We start from the raw sequence: 14,832 nt of genomic DNA, 5'->3' as shown, positions 1-14,832 counted from the left end.
CGCTCTACAGCGAGGAGCCAGCCCCACGTACTAAGAGGTGAGAGGCAGTCACGGTCCAACAGAAGAATCATCTCAGGTCTGAAACACTTGGAAGTGCAGCATCAATTCAGGCCTCCATCCCTTGGTTTATTCTGTGGGGACTTTAAACAGGGCCTGCCTGCTCTGTGCAGATATGAAGAGCCCATGGCAATTTGCACAGGCAGAGGAGATGGAGACGTGAGGTCATGCCAACCTGTGGCCATTAAATGCCCATGCACTTAGAGCACCAGCATTTTGCAACACAGAGGACGTTAGTCCCAGTGCAGCAGTCAAACTGTGGTGAACTATTGTTAGATGGCTGCTGCCCTCCTTCCCACCCCAGAAATGGTTGCATTTCATTATATGTGATGCCTGCCTATAATTTGTACAGCTTTGTTTTAAGTTTGGGATCCTGCCGGATGGCAAAGGCTATTGTAAATACAAGACAGTACTAGCATTCCAGAGACTTAAAGTTAGCTTTGTTTAAATTAAGCACAGAATCGGATTTTGATTTCAAGTGAATTAAGAACCTATTATTTATACCCAGTGTATTTGCTTTCCCTGGTCTATAAAATTATCCCTCTCTTCTTCTCTTTGTCCAGCGAGATCACACTGGACTTTTCCTTCTCGAAGTTCTCAATAATCAGGTTGCGCAAACTGCCCTGGTCCAAAGGCCAATCAACTGTTTCAAAAGAAATTAGGATTATTAGGGTGAAAAATCTGTCCAGAGCTTCAGTTAAAGTCCTAACTTGTCACTGCGCTTGCTGCAAACCCGCACTGTCTGATAACTGTATCAGAAGGCTGCTAATACCATCTCATTAATAATATGCAAATCCAGGGGCCCACGGAGTTTCACCCACTCGCATTAGTGTTAAATATGGCCCCGGCTCTGCTATGGCATTTCATTCCCACAGCCATCTGAGTATGACATTTCTAAGTCCCAGACTGTCAGAAATTTGCCCACTCTAATAAAGCAGTGAACCAAATCTTGGGTAGGCACTGAGCACATACATCTCCCATTGACTCCAGCAGGAACTGCAGGCCCTAGGGAACTCCCAGCATTTGGCCCCATCTTAGAAACTATAGAGCCTAATTCTGTGACTCCATTCCTGCGCTAGAGGCAGGGGTGGAGGTGACTTTTAGCCGCCTTTGCTTCCCTATATTTTGGGGCTATAAAGGATCCCGTTTTGTCCCTGGTTTAATTTAGAGCAGCCCCAGGGCTGCTCTTATGCTTCACTTCCCCTGGCCACTATGAGCCCTGGGAAGCAGAGAACAGCCATAGTGCAGTGCACTCCAGCCATCCCATCACAGAAGCTGGGAGCAGGGCTGGCGCAGAGCTCTTATGCCCACCGGGCAGCCCCCTCCACAGGGAATATTATCGTAGCATCCTTTCCACCTGCTTTAAGGCTTCTTTATGCCAGGGCAATGTAAAAGGGCCTTGGCGTAGTTGGGAACCAGGCCCAGTTAGATCTTTCAGAACAGGCTCCCAAGGGAAGTCGTGAAAGCCCCATCACTAGAGCCATATCAAGCCAGGCTGGATGGAGCACAAGCCAAGATGGGAACGTATTGGCAAGTGGGTGGGGGGAGACGGTTATAATCCTGGGAGCCTTTTCCACCTCTGACTGCTGTGATCCTGCCATTTGATTTACATTCCCCATTTTGTTCCTTTTGCAGTCTCCCTGCTTCCGCCCCAGCCAGGCCTCTATGGTTCTGTTCCTGCGTGTGATAGGTAGCATTTGGATGCAAGTGAGGCTGAGAGAGAAGGTGTGAGTACTTACAGTCCTCTAAGTTCTCTGCCATGTGCTCTATGGTAGGGGAAGATGGGGGTAATTTTGCTGCATCTGTACTTTTAAGGAGTCCTGTGCCACCCAAAAATGGATTCAATAAAGGGAGCGAATCCTGCTCTCCCTCGACCTCCTTATAGCGCAGGAAGGATTCAATGAGCAGGAGATCATTGGTTTTCTTTTCTATGATACCTGTGGGGGACAAGTTGAAACCGATGGACCCCCAGATCCAGGCATAGATACCGTCCATTCCGAGACCACTTCTGGCAAAAGCCCGACGGGGAGGCAGGAACCTGGCTTCTATTTCAAGCTCTTGTGTGATATGGGTTATGACTGGCTAGGTGAGGCCTTGGGTTTGTGGGGCCCTATACAAAACAGACTAGACCCTAAGGTCCCCCCCTAGAGACAAGAATAGAACTCAGGAGTCCTGGTCCCCAGGCCTCTGCTCTAACTATTCGGCAACACTTCTTCCCAGAGCGAAGAACAGAATCCAAGCTCCCCAGACCCACTCCAACCACTCAAGTGCTATACAAAATAGACCTGACATCACATTCCCCCCCAGAGTCAAGAATAAAACTCAGCAGTCCTGATCCCCAAACCCTGCTCAAGCCCCGAGACCCCACATTCCCCTCTAGAGCCAAGAAGAGAACTCAGAAGTCCAAGAGCCCCTTGTTCTAGCTATTAGACTCACGTTCACTCCCACCATAAATGTGTGAGTGTCTCACTTCTCTCTCAGTGAGTTTCTCTGAAATAGTTTGGGTTTTTTTGGACCTTTAGTAAAATTCGGGCAAAGGAAAAATAACTCACAACTCACCAAAATACTGCATCAGGTTCAGATCCGTGATCTCCCCACTCTCACCAAGCTGCTCCATTATCTTGGTGTCCTCGCAGTGTATTTGTTTAAACAGAAAGTCCACAGCGGATTTGAGCTGGTCCAGGACCTTGCTGCTCTCTTTACAGGTGTACTCATACAGGTTGGCCTCTTCGGTGGTTTTCTTCAGCTTCTCCTATCAGCACAAAGCAAAGCCATCCCAAGAGTTATCTAGGCTACAGGGCTTGTACCATGTACAAGAGCTGGGCCCAAAGCGAACCCCCCCAAACTGTGCCCCATCCAAATACCCCAAACTCTGTTTGCAGCTCAGACCCAATTTCAGTTTAGGGTTGGAGGATTCGAGGAGCATCTCCACACAGAAGGTGAGTGTGAAAGACACTGAGCACAAAGCAGTGTGGAAAGGTTTTGGACTGATCTCATCCCTGCTGTAATTCTACTGATGCCATGTGTCTGGGGGGAGTAGCCCCCTCCTGGGAGCCCCTTGAGGATGACAGAATCATAGGACTGGAAGGGAACTTGAGAGGTCTTCTAGCCCAGTCCCCTGCACTCCGGCAGGACTAAGTATGCAGGACATCACCACCAAGTGTCCCCTGAAAGATCATGAAGCAGGAGATACTCAGCACTTAGGAGACAGGCTAACAACGCCCCACTTCCCCCAAGTAATCTCAATAAGTTGGGAGGCCCCAGGTGGCTAGGAAGGGCCACTTGTGAGGAAGAATGAGCCAAGGGCTCCATGAATTGCATAGACTGGGCCTGGGGTGACTGACAGGGCTACACCCTGAGCCCATCTGACTTGGAGGGCGGTCAGGGTTGGTGTGCAGTTCCCAGTCACAAGGTCAGGCCTGCACTCGCAGAGCCCGCTCCAGCATCCTGAGCCGGAGGGGTTTCAGACAGGGGCTGAGAGAAAGGGCTGGCAAAAGCCAAAGCAGGGTCCTCTGCTCGGATCAGCCAATCACTGCCCCCTCGGCACACACTGGTATCAGAGCTGACAGGAGGGGAGGGAAGGGAGGGTCTAGAACTAAGGGTGCTGGAAGGGGCAGGGGCTGGATTGGAGGACCCTGAACAGTGGGTCTGCACCCCTGCACACTACAGAGCTCTGCACCCCGCTGGGCAGAGGTTTTCAGGGGTGGCCTGGAGGCAAAGGGGCAGAGCAGGACCAATGGAGGGCAATGGCCATTCTCCTCTATAGGAGGGTAGCATTCGGTCTCAGAGGCTGCAGCGCTGGCACTGGAATAGCTCCTTCTGCCAATGCCCATGCAGAGAAATCCCAGGGCCTGGCCAGGCCATGCAGACGGCATCCAAGGGCCCAGAATCGAGCCCATACAGTACATACCGTATAGCCAGGGGGTAAGTCACGGGCTAGTGAGGCTCTCCCCGGACAGCTCCTTACCTCCATCTCCTTCAGGCTGGTGTTGCTTTTGTCATCAGCAAACTTCTGTTGGGATTTTAAGTGAAGAATTTCATTCTACATAAAATATAAGCACATACGACTAATGATTAGGGCTGCCCCACACTGCTGAGCAAACCATATCCGGGGACTTTGTATGCAGTGTCTGTGTTATACCCTCAGTGGGGCTGATTCCACACAGGGTCTGCTTCCTGCAAGGAGAACAGGAGTACTTGTGGCACCTTAGAGACTTATTTATTTGAGCATAAGCTTCCTGCTCTCATTTACCCTGACTGCCAATGGGCTTGCGTGGGAACAAGACAGACCAGAGTACGGCTCCTTGTCTTCTTCCACCTTCTGTTAAAATAGTCCCTTCCAAAATCAAGCAGGATTTTCTGAAAGCAGCAGCAAGTCCTAGCAGTATCCCCTCCCTGGGTGTTGGAAGAGCAAATGGGAGAAAAGTTCTACTAATCGCAGCAAATACCATTATTCTGAGCTCATGTCATTGCAGCTTGAAAAATGTGGGCCAGTTCCTCATCAGCTGGTGTAAATCAGTGGGGCACTGCTGATTTACCCCAGCTGAAAATCTTGTCTTTGGTGGAGGGCCTGAAGCTCAGGGGATCGATAATCAATCATTCTCTGTAAGGTATCTATCACCTTAGGATCCAAGTGACTGGAAACACTTTGGGGCACAACCATCTTTTTGTTCCGTGTTTGTACAGCCCCTAGCACAATGGCATGTTTGTACAGCACCTGACACACCTTCTAGGCACTACAGTTATACAAATAATATATAATAAAAAAATGCTGCCACCCCAGTGCTATACCCCTCGTGGAAATGCCAGTGCACTCCCTTGAATGCTTCAACCTGTCTATATTCGTGTCTGTTGGATTCAACTGGAGGACCAGTAGTCCTAGGATCCAGTAAGACCAGTACCCCCATGGCTCTGCTCCAAAATGTAGTGACCAGCTGGAACCAGCTGAACATTTTAAACTGGAGAATAAAATCACAAGAGATCACAGCTCATTGTGCTGTTCAACTCCAAGAGTGAAACGGGCGTTACAAAGTCAGCCTATTGGATTTGTGTTAATTGCTTTCAACTGCCAGTCTGCCGGGTGACTAGAACAACCAGCCAATGCCTGACGGAGGTGTTCCGCACCTGGAAAGCACAAAGCAGAGCTCCAAGGCACAGGTGATGCATCGTAAAGTTGAAGGAGCTAAGCAGAGTGTGAGTCCCTAATGTTCTATTTTCACCCACAATTAATACATTGGTTCTTGCATTGGTTGCATGAATTAGCCACTGCTTAGGACACGTTTCCAAACAGTCAGATCACAGTCACTAGGATATAACTGCTTCCTAGTTAGAAGTCAAGAAAGGAAACATTTTTGGTTAGTAGCCAAGATATTCCTTTCCCACCACTAGGCTTCCCTTATCTCCCAGCTCCCAGGCATAAGTATCAGGGCTGATAAAGTGTTTTCTTCTTTAGTGCCACACAAACAAGAGGCAGTATTGGGAGGTAACACCTTGGAACTAATTCCTTCATCCCAGGGGACAATTAACTCTTACTGACAGGTAACACAGAGACTTCAGTCTCTAGGTCACTGATTCACATCCAGGTCAGCAGTAACTGAAAGGTGTTACCAGCTGATGGATGTCTTGGGATATCAGCCCAAACCCCTGGGGGAACAACTGTCCATATCACCAAATTCTCTGCTGGACTGACCCCCGTGTGGAAGTTTCCATAGAGCAGTGAAAGACTAATTGGGCCATGAGGACAGAACGTCCTTCTCCCCTGTAAGAGTGGTCCCTCCCGATCTGGGATAAGGCATACTGGTAGAGCAGCTGGTACCGCCTATGCTGTACCCTGTTCAGCGGGGGAACACACCTCTTCTTTGCTGTCAACCTAAAAGCTTTCCCAAGCACTAAATCCTCACAGAAGATACATTTTAAAGCCCAGCTTTTGTAGAGAAAGGGAGCAGAAGAGATCGGCTGCTTTGCCACGGGGAGGAATTCTGCTGTGTCCAAACACAGGCCATCAGCAGCCTCTCCCTACAGTCCCACTCTCTTTGGCTGTGCAGAAGATGGAACCACCAGCACCCTTCCCCTAAAGATCTCAGCAGCAGAGCCTGGTGGAAAAATAATTCCAGGCCCATTCTGCTCAAACACAGGCCAGAGAGTAATAGAGTCCCACTGCTTTTCTCACCATATTGTAGAGGTCCAGCAGGTAGAACTGCTGGATATGCTGGGCCACGTTCCTCTCAGTGGCACAGAAGTCAGTGTGGCTGAACTGGGGAGCATTTGGCCAGCTATTCACAGCCATGCATCTCTACTAACAGGAGACACCATAGCCCCTGGGGAAAACCTCAACAGCTGAGTGTTAAGGTCTGTCTTGAGTCTCTGGGAGACCCCCGGCCAGCTATGTGCAGTATGGGGCCCCATTTTCTCCTGAAAACAATCCTCTGTAGCAAAGTAAAACCTTCTCTGAAAGGCTTCATGCTTCCACGCTCCCCCCACGTCTAACCTGTCCATTTGATGGGTCCCTCCCCAGCTCCTTGTCCTTGGTAGATTGAGAGTGTCCCATAGAATCCATTCCACCTGATCCTGCTTTGATTTAACCAGATTGCATGGAGGCTGCAGTCCGCAGCAGTAATGGACAGCAGGTAAAGCATATGAATTAGAGCATCATCCCATGGCTGCAAGGAGGCCGCGGAACACTCCATTTACCCGTCAAACAAGCCAGAACTTAGACAGTGGGCAAAGTTAGATCTGGGGATCCGGTCACTAGGAACTGGAGTGTGGTGCCTATTCAGTTCGAGTTTGGATTTGATGAAAATGTTATGGCAGGAGGGGAGCCAGGTTCCCGGGCAGGGCAGAAATAGCTTTCTACTGACAGAGGTAAAAATGCTGCTTTCTACCACCAAAACCTCAAACCAGGGGCCAAATCCTGAAGTCCTCCAGCACGCACCTCTCTTGCAACACTCAATGGGAGTCTCGGCCGGGCAAAGCCCTAGGAAGAGCTTCCAGGCTTGATCCCACCCAGTAGAATTTTTTGCACCATTTGCTGTCACATTTCTGTGCACATTTCCAGTGACGGTCACTAAAAATAACATCGGATCGGGTTTGGTCAGCATCTCATGCAGCAAACACCCCCAGCTCTGCACAGCTACTGAGCATCACTTCTTTGCAGTACCTCCTCTGGGTACAAGATGGCAGCAATGAGACGATGATTCCGTCTCCTAGACTAGAGTTCTTTTTTTGGATGTCCCATTTATGTTCTAAAAGTCACACGCCTGCGGTGGGATCGGCAGCTGAGGCCCTAGCGTGGGCGGCAACAGCTGCAAGAGCGGAAAGAAGAAACCTCCGTCTAAAAGCAAAACGGCAGCGTGAAGGGTGTAGAAAAGCAGCCGGGACTAACCTGAATGTTCTGTGTGTTCTTCTGCAGCCTTTCCATTTCGTTGTTCAGCTCGGTGACGTAGCTGAAATACGCAAAGTTCTTCTCCTCTTTCTCGATGAAATCGGCCACCAGTTGGCCAATGTCCCCGTCCTCGCTCAACTTCAGCAGGCGCATGTAAGCCACCTCATAGCTCTCAAAACTTTCGCCTTTGCTCTTTCTGGCCCGCTTGCTTGCCTTGAGGGCTGGAAGAGACCAACAGCAACGCGCAAACTGCTGGGGCAGCAAACTACCTCCGTTTCTTGTCATTTCGGCCATGCCCATCGCTGGGCAAACTCAAAAGAATTCACCTGAAAACACTGGGGATTAAATTCATGCTCACCGGGGGGGCGGGGAGGGAGAGGTGGGGGGACGGACGGACGTGGAATGCAAACTCAAGAAGGCCAACAAAACCGAGAGCAGGGCTGGAGAACGGGACATGCCAGAGAGACCAAGGGAGCTGATTTATAGAGACTATGGGTACATCTACACAGCAGCTGAGAGTTGTGATAGCACTTAAAGATAGCAGTGTGGTTGGGCGCCTCGGGTGAACTCCTGCCCGACACCCTGGCTACGTACCTAGGGTGGCTAGCCCAAGCCACTAGCCAGGCTGCCCTGGCCACACTGCTATGTCTTGAGCAGATCTAGAGCACGTACATCTACCTGACCTGGGATTACACCTCCCAGCTGCTGTGTAGACATAGAATAAGAAAACCCAGGGGGGCGCACATGGCCCATAAGCACCTGCAAGGTAACAGTACCAGTGGAAGATGGGAATTTCTCCCTGAGGATGGCAGGAGAAATGACCTCTGCCCTCAGTCCCATCGGTGCCACCTCACAGCTGAGGCGAAACAATAAATGATTAGCCCCCTCTAGTGTACACTGAAACTAGAGCCTGTTTCCCCTCCCCCACCAACACCTCTCTCCAGCGCCTCTCTCCCTCCTACTGTCGCAAGGTCCCATAGAATCACAGAAATGTAGGCCTGGAAGAGACCCCTGACACCGGCTGCCCAGTTACACGCTCACTGATGGTTGCCTGGTTTAAATCAGGAGTAACACCGTGGAAGTCAATGAAGTTATCCTGGAGTGAGTGGAGAACCAGACCATGGTGTCTCCATAGTGTGGACCATATCCTAGTTCCCCTAAAGCCAATGGGATTTTTGCCAATGACTTCAGCACTAGCAGGATTTAATCCTCTGTCCACAGACGCCCAAATGGCCTTTCACATCATCATTACTTTTATGGATAATGCCACCCATTCTGTGGGAGAGGGTAGGGGCATTCCCTGGTCCCCCATGAGCAGGGGGTTAACCCCAGCTCAGCGTACCCATCCCCTCACAGTGCTGGGGTTATCGGAGTGAGAGACACAGGGGTGAGAACCTCTCTGGGAAGGGCAAGACAAGGATGGACCCCAATCTGAGAGTGTTCTGTCTTGTTATGAACATTTTTCTCAAAGGACAAGACCCAGCTGACTCTGACCATGAGGTTTTATGCTGAGTCACACACCAGCTTCTTCTATATGGGGGACAGGGGGTGAAGGGGTTGTTATCCCATATGGTACCTTCTTCCCTTTTGGCCTGTTCCTCAAAGTCTGAGCGATCCACTAATTTGATGAGCATAAAGGCTTTCAGCTTGGTCTCGTGGTCAAAGACACGTTCCAGTTCCCTGAATTCCACATTATACTGTGCGATGTCTTTGCAGCGCCTTTCCTTCATGGCGGAAATCCGTGCCAAGGCCTCCACCCTAGACCCAGCCAGAAATCACACAACGCGCCCCGTTAACTAGTTAGTCTTCACTGTGTGACAATCCACACGTCTCGTTCCAGACACGGGTTCAACCATTAGCTAGCAGCATGGACAGCTCAACAGCACAACTCAGGAGAATGGGATATAGAGTCTTTCCCCGTAAGGACATTGGCTAGACTACGGCCCAGGTTAGTAGTCACCAAGTGTTGTGCCAGCTTAGCTGCTGTTCGGTGGTGCATGGGAAATGACTTGGTGTGGTTCAGTTTCCATAGGACAGAAGTTCACTACCCCATAAACCACCACTGCAATAGACCCCCCGAGTCTTAGCTAAGAGGCCAAGTGTTTGACTGGGCCATCCCTACACGATCCCGGTTGAGGTGCACTGGTAGTGGGCAGTTGGGTGAAGACCACCCCACTCTGCCTGTCCTATGGATGAGTAGAGGAGCTCAGATTCTAGGCCCATCAATCAGGCATCTTTCCTGGGCACTAGAAAACTCATCTAGGCCCACATTTTCACAGTGGATTTTAACTTTGCTTGTGGTGCCCAGCTTTGGACATCTAGGGCCTGATTTTCACAGGTGCTGAGCACCCACAGCTCCAGTGGAAGTCAATGGGAGCTGCCAGAGATCAGCCCTTCTGAAAATCAAGTCCCGAGGATTTAACGTTGGGCACCCAGAATCGGTGGGCACTTCTTAAACTCTGATCCTAGGTGGATATTTATTAATGAATAAAATGGGCATTTGTGCCCTGGAGAGCAATACCAAATGTACTGCCAAGAGCTAGCGTGGCCTGTGCCTTTTCCTCTCCCATTTACCGCTGTTCGTATGCTTGGCCGGACTGCTCAATTGCAGTGTCCATTGTTTTCTTCCGCTGATCTAGTGTTTTATGAAGTTTTGAATACAAGTTGTCAAAAATAGCTTTCTGACATCGCAGGTTTTCAATCTCTTCTCTGAGTGTGGCATTCGTGGTCAGGATGGTGTCGAAATGGACAGTGACCTGGGAAGACAGGTTGCAAATGAAAAGTCTGTAAGGGAGGCAGAACAGGAAAGAGGAGCCCAGCTATTATGGGTCAAACAACATAGAATCATAGAATATCAGGGTTGGAAGGGACCTCAGGAGGTCATCTAGTCCAACCCCCTGCTCAAAGCAGGACCAATCCCCAACTAACCAATTCCAGCAGGGCTAGGACAAACACAGCCCAAGGAAGTCTTAAGTGGGCCCTCTGGCTACCCTTGTCTTTAATACAGCAGCACAGCCCACTGAACCTATGAAGAGGCCACTTGGATCACGATGGAGCTGGGATCTGTTGCTATTGAAGTCCCCCTGCCCTGTATCAAAGATGATTGGCTGCAATCGGCTTCATTTTGCTGCAAAGTAGGCGTAGCCCTTACAGCTCCTGGGAAATTGCAAACATTGCTCTTGGATGGACAAGCCTGAAAGAGCCGAGGATGTGCAATATACAGCAAGAGTGAGCGGGTCAATGAAGACAGGAAAATTCCTTTGCGTTGCTTGGGTGAACCAGCAGTGCTTGAATTTTTAAATTATCTTCATAATAGAAAAACATCTTGCAAACACTCCACATACAGGTAGCCAGCTAGTCGAGGAGCTGCAGTGCAAAATGTATCAACAGCATGGGAAAGCAATTGCTCACATGGTTTAGGCGATTCTCCAGCATCTGAATCTGCTTTTGCAGCCATTTGCTATCATTCACTTGTCTCACCTTTGCTACAACCAATTTTTGGGTTTTGATCTTTTTTTCCATCTCCACTACCTAAAAAAAAAAAAAAAAAAATCTATTTTTACATTCTGGATTTTTGTCAGTATGTTTAGCCAATGTAAGTACCCATGTGTTGACCTGAACTACAGTAACCCATGTCAGTCATGATCTTAAATTTATAGAGCAGCTTTTATCCCAAACGATCCCTCTTTACAGACACTGAAGTACAAACTACAAACAGGAGTCACTTTATTTTTATGTCACCACTGAAATACGGCTACTCTGGGGTGAAACAGCAGCTGTTTAGGGCACAACAGGCGCAGCAACACTATGCAACAGAGTAAAATAGAAAATGTAGAATATTTTATCATGGTACCTCTTGTGCCATGGTCCACGGGCCACCTACGGTCTGTGGAGCTCTTCCTGAAGGTGCATATAATGAAATGTTTGGAAAAATGGGGAGTTGGAAGAAACTCCCAACACAAAGTGGTCAGAAGAATGAAACGGTTGGAAGACCCCCTGAAACTGACCCCTACCAGCACGATGGTCAATGATTCCATATTGACTCACAAGGGAAGGTGCCACCTACTGAATCTCCCAGATCACTTCTGCAGCATTTGGGTGTTCCTGGGTCTCCTCTAAAAATACTGGCCAGACCCAACTCTGCTGAGCCTATAAGAGCTGAGGATATTTTTATTGTACGTATTTGGTTGTTTTACTTAAATGTCAAGTCTCAGGGCACATAAATGAATGTAACAAAAAACACTGTTTTTGCCTCTTTTCCAAGAAAAACAATGACAGCAAGCGTGGGGTAGGGAATATTCCCCAGCAAATCCCACACTCACTTTTCCCCATCCAGATCACCCCCTCAAACCATAGTGGTGTATAGGAACACAGGGACCAGAGTCAAACCCAAAGTCACAAGGCGAACTTCCACTGACTGTAATAGGAACAGATTAGGTGGTCCATAATGTCTTCAAATCATGTGATCTTTTGCTCAAGAGGTGACATTATATTCCAAGGCCTGAGCTGACACAATTTATATACAAATGCTTCAAACACAAGATTCCCCCGCAAACAAACTGCAGACAGGCAAGGTTTTTTCCCCCTAAGATTTTAATTATTTGATTCAGAGCTTTATTCCCTTTGGCTATTTCATGCCATGATATTGCCATTGTGGTGATCAAACTTATTAGGTCACAATCCTTTGAGTTACGTTATCAGTTAGAGCAGAAACCTGAAAACATATAGCCAATTTAGGGTCTGATCCCAAGACACTTACCTGAGTAGTCCTTACTTATGCAAGAAGTCCCACTTACTTCATTGGTACTACTCAGGTAAGACTTACTCAGGTGTGTAATGGATGCATTGCCGGGAACCTTGGTAGCAATCAGTGAATTGCTCTTTTGACAAGCTATGAAATGTGAAGACACCTGAAGCCGTACAGCTGCAAAGCGAAGAAAGAGCTATCATCCCAGTTGTGACAGATAGGAGGGCGTCGCTTGTTTTGTGGCTTTGCTAATGTATATCATGTTTATCCATTGAACTGTTCAGATACTCTACCTTATCGTCAAGTTCAGCTATCAGGGCTTTTGTTGCTCTAATCAGAGAATCATATTCCTCTTTGGTCTGTAAAAGAAATTTAAGCTCCATACAATTTCTGTCATCTAACATCATATTCCTCTGTGACTTTGTGAGGCTCAAGAGTAATGCAATCTCTTCGTGTTCCTGCTTCAGTGAATATATTTCTTTTCTGTAGAAAAAATAATATTTGGCACTTAGCATCTTCAAAGCACCATGCAAACATTAACTATTTTACCCTGGCAATTTCAGCTTCTAGCGAGGGAGAAATTAGTTTAGACAAATTATTTTAAAAGACCTAAAAGACATTCCCCAAACCAAAAAAATTAAGAGTTTTTCCAAAAATGTATACACTTTATAGCCTAATCCAGCTGTCCTCTTGCATTTAAAACTCCCACTGATTTCAAAGGGAGTTCTGCATAAGGAAGGATCAGGACCTAAATAAAGGGTCTCTAATTATTCTAAGCAAATAGATTAATGCTGTGAAAGCAGGAAATTCAAAAGGTTATCAAGAGAATAGTATCACATAAAGAACCCAAGCCTGTATTTCTTGTGCATCCAATATTCCCAGTGGACAAACCTGGCCTGGAGGATTGGGCCCAAAGCCCATAAATGTGTGCTTTTCGGACCTTCAGTATCATGTAGTATGCAAAACACAGAGGGTCGTATTCCCAGCTGGTGCACACTGGCATAGTTCTGTTGCAGTCGATGCAGCTACACTGTTTTACACTAGCCGAGATCTGGTTCAGAGTGATTTTAATGTAACTGCTCCTGGCATAAGTAAGAGCAGAATCAGGCCCCCAGAGGACATGTGCAGCCCAAATTTGAAGGTGTCTTTTCTTATTCAGTCGCAGACTAGCAAAATGAAGCTGCCCTTACTCCTGATGGTACATTTGCTGTTGAGCCTTGACACCAAAAGACTTCCGTCTCTCTACCATGATCCGAAACTGCTGCTGCAGCTTCCGGAGCTCCGTCTCAGCCATCTTCTCCTTCTCCTTCTTGGTGAATTCCGAAGGGTCACTCCTGGACTGGGACTCTTTCCACCGCTGGGGAAATGGTACAGTTTTGTCAAAATCTTACTAACACTTAGTGCCTATATACAGTAACACCTTCTATTATTAACTAACATTAACTAGTTCAGCCTCATAGCCGTGCTGAGAGCTAGGGAAGTAGTCCTATCCCTGTGTTACAGAGGGGAAACTGAGGGACAGAGAAGGCTCTGTTGTGGCTTTAAAAGCCACAACAGCATTAGGGGATGTCCTGCAGCTGACAGAGGTAGGCAAAAAGTCTGCAGGGTCTCTAGGGAAGCACAAGCAGGAGCAGCAATTGCTACACTCTTGTAAAGGGTGCAGCATTGTCCGCATGCCTGACTTGAGAAGTTTTTGTGTACAGGAGTAGGGTGTGGTCATGGCTGTGATACCCCCATGGGCTGCCGAACACCACAGCAGGCACTAACACTGCTTTGCACCTGGAAGTCCAAATCTCAGGCCCCCAGGACAGGAGCACAAAGATGCGGGGCAAGGACTCACAGCACCTTCTTCCCCCGGTTCCACAAAGCCACTACAACAACTCGATGACAAAGGATCAGGCCATAGCAGTGCCTGGCTCCCAGGCCACTGCTCCAATCACTAGACAATCCTTCCCCTCTAAAGCCAGCATTTATTCATACGAGTTGAAATCCTGGCCCCTGGGAGTTCTGCCACTGACTTCAATGAGGCCAGAGTCTCACCCACGATCTTCTTGACAGCCGTGGGAGACAGTTTGTGCAGTTTTGCTCATAACCTTCCCTACAGTCTCTGATGTTGGCTTTGGGGATTTTTTACCTGCGAACCCTTCATTGTTTCCTGTTGACGTCAGCCTTCAGTTCTGGGCAGATACTGCGATAAGGTAAACGTAGCGAACCCTCCTCCAGAGAAGCTCTGTTCTTAAAGAAAAAATAGAGAACTAACCGGCTATGTCAGCAGATTCCCAGCACTGATTCAGGATTCAGTCTGTCTCCCCGCCCCAGCCCCAAACCCCCTTTATTATCTTTGGCACATGAGCAAATAATCACAGATGGCTGCATGCTGAATAAGAGAAGAACATTTGTAGTGATGTCACTGTGAAACATGTTCCTCCTATCCAGTTTATAATTAGGGGAAGAACAGATGGTTCAAGCCTATTCCAACCCATTCAGTATCTGAGTTTCCATAGAAATCATAGAAAGAGCTCATGTTTGCAGAGCAGCTGCATGAACCATACAGCAGGCATGGGGACGAAGGGGTTAAAAGAAGATTGGGGAATCAGATTCTGCCCTCGGCTACGGGCACAGAACTCCTACTGGCTTCAGCAGGAGA

General features: G+C 48.2%; 1 protein-coding gene across 1 annotated transcript; it reads right to left on the bottom strand.

Moving 5' to 3' along the window:
- Positions 1-483: 483 nt before the first annotated feature.
- On the bottom strand, positions 484-14,471 carry CCDC63 (coiled-coil domain containing 63). Its single transcript, XM_005298749.4, has 11 exons — positions 14,320-14,471; positions 13,376-13,542; positions 12,479-12,668; positions 10,850-10,969; positions 10,013-10,194; positions 9,015-9,196; positions 7,439-7,659; positions 4,025-4,099; positions 2,617-2,809; positions 1,797-1,994; positions 484-700 (listed from the first exon to the last, which is right to left on the bottom strand). The coding sequence occupies exons 1-11, from the start codon at positions 14,332-14,334 to the stop codon at positions 585-587; spliced, it is 1,659 nt and encodes a 552-aa protein (XP_005298806.2). The 5' UTR covers positions 14,335-14,471; the 3' UTR covers positions 484-584.
- Positions 14,472-14,832: the final 361 nt, after the last annotated feature.

The sequence above is a fragment of the Chrysemys picta genome, chromosome 15 (genome assembly GCF_011386835.1).
Source record: "Chrysemys picta bellii isolate R12L10 chromosome 15, ASM1138683v2, whole genome shotgun sequence".
Lineage (NCBI taxonomy): Eukaryota > Metazoa > Chordata > Testudines > Emydidae > Chrysemys > Chrysemys picta.
The sequence above is the reverse complement of the archived record's forward strand: the minus strand, read 5'-3'. Positions and strand labels throughout refer to the sequence as shown.

Bases quoted from the DNA above. Each gene is read 5' to 3' on its own strand.
- CCDC63 (XM_005298749.4), bottom strand. The intron at 12,669-13,375 runs GTAAGGGCAGCT...TTTTTTCTACAG, and splicing joins CAGCAAATGTACCATCAGGA to AAAAGAAATATATTCACTGA. The intron at 2,810-4,024 runs GTAAGGAGCTGT...TTGTGCTGATAG, and splicing joins CCAGCCTGAAGGAGATGGAG to GAGAAGCTGAAGAAAACCAC.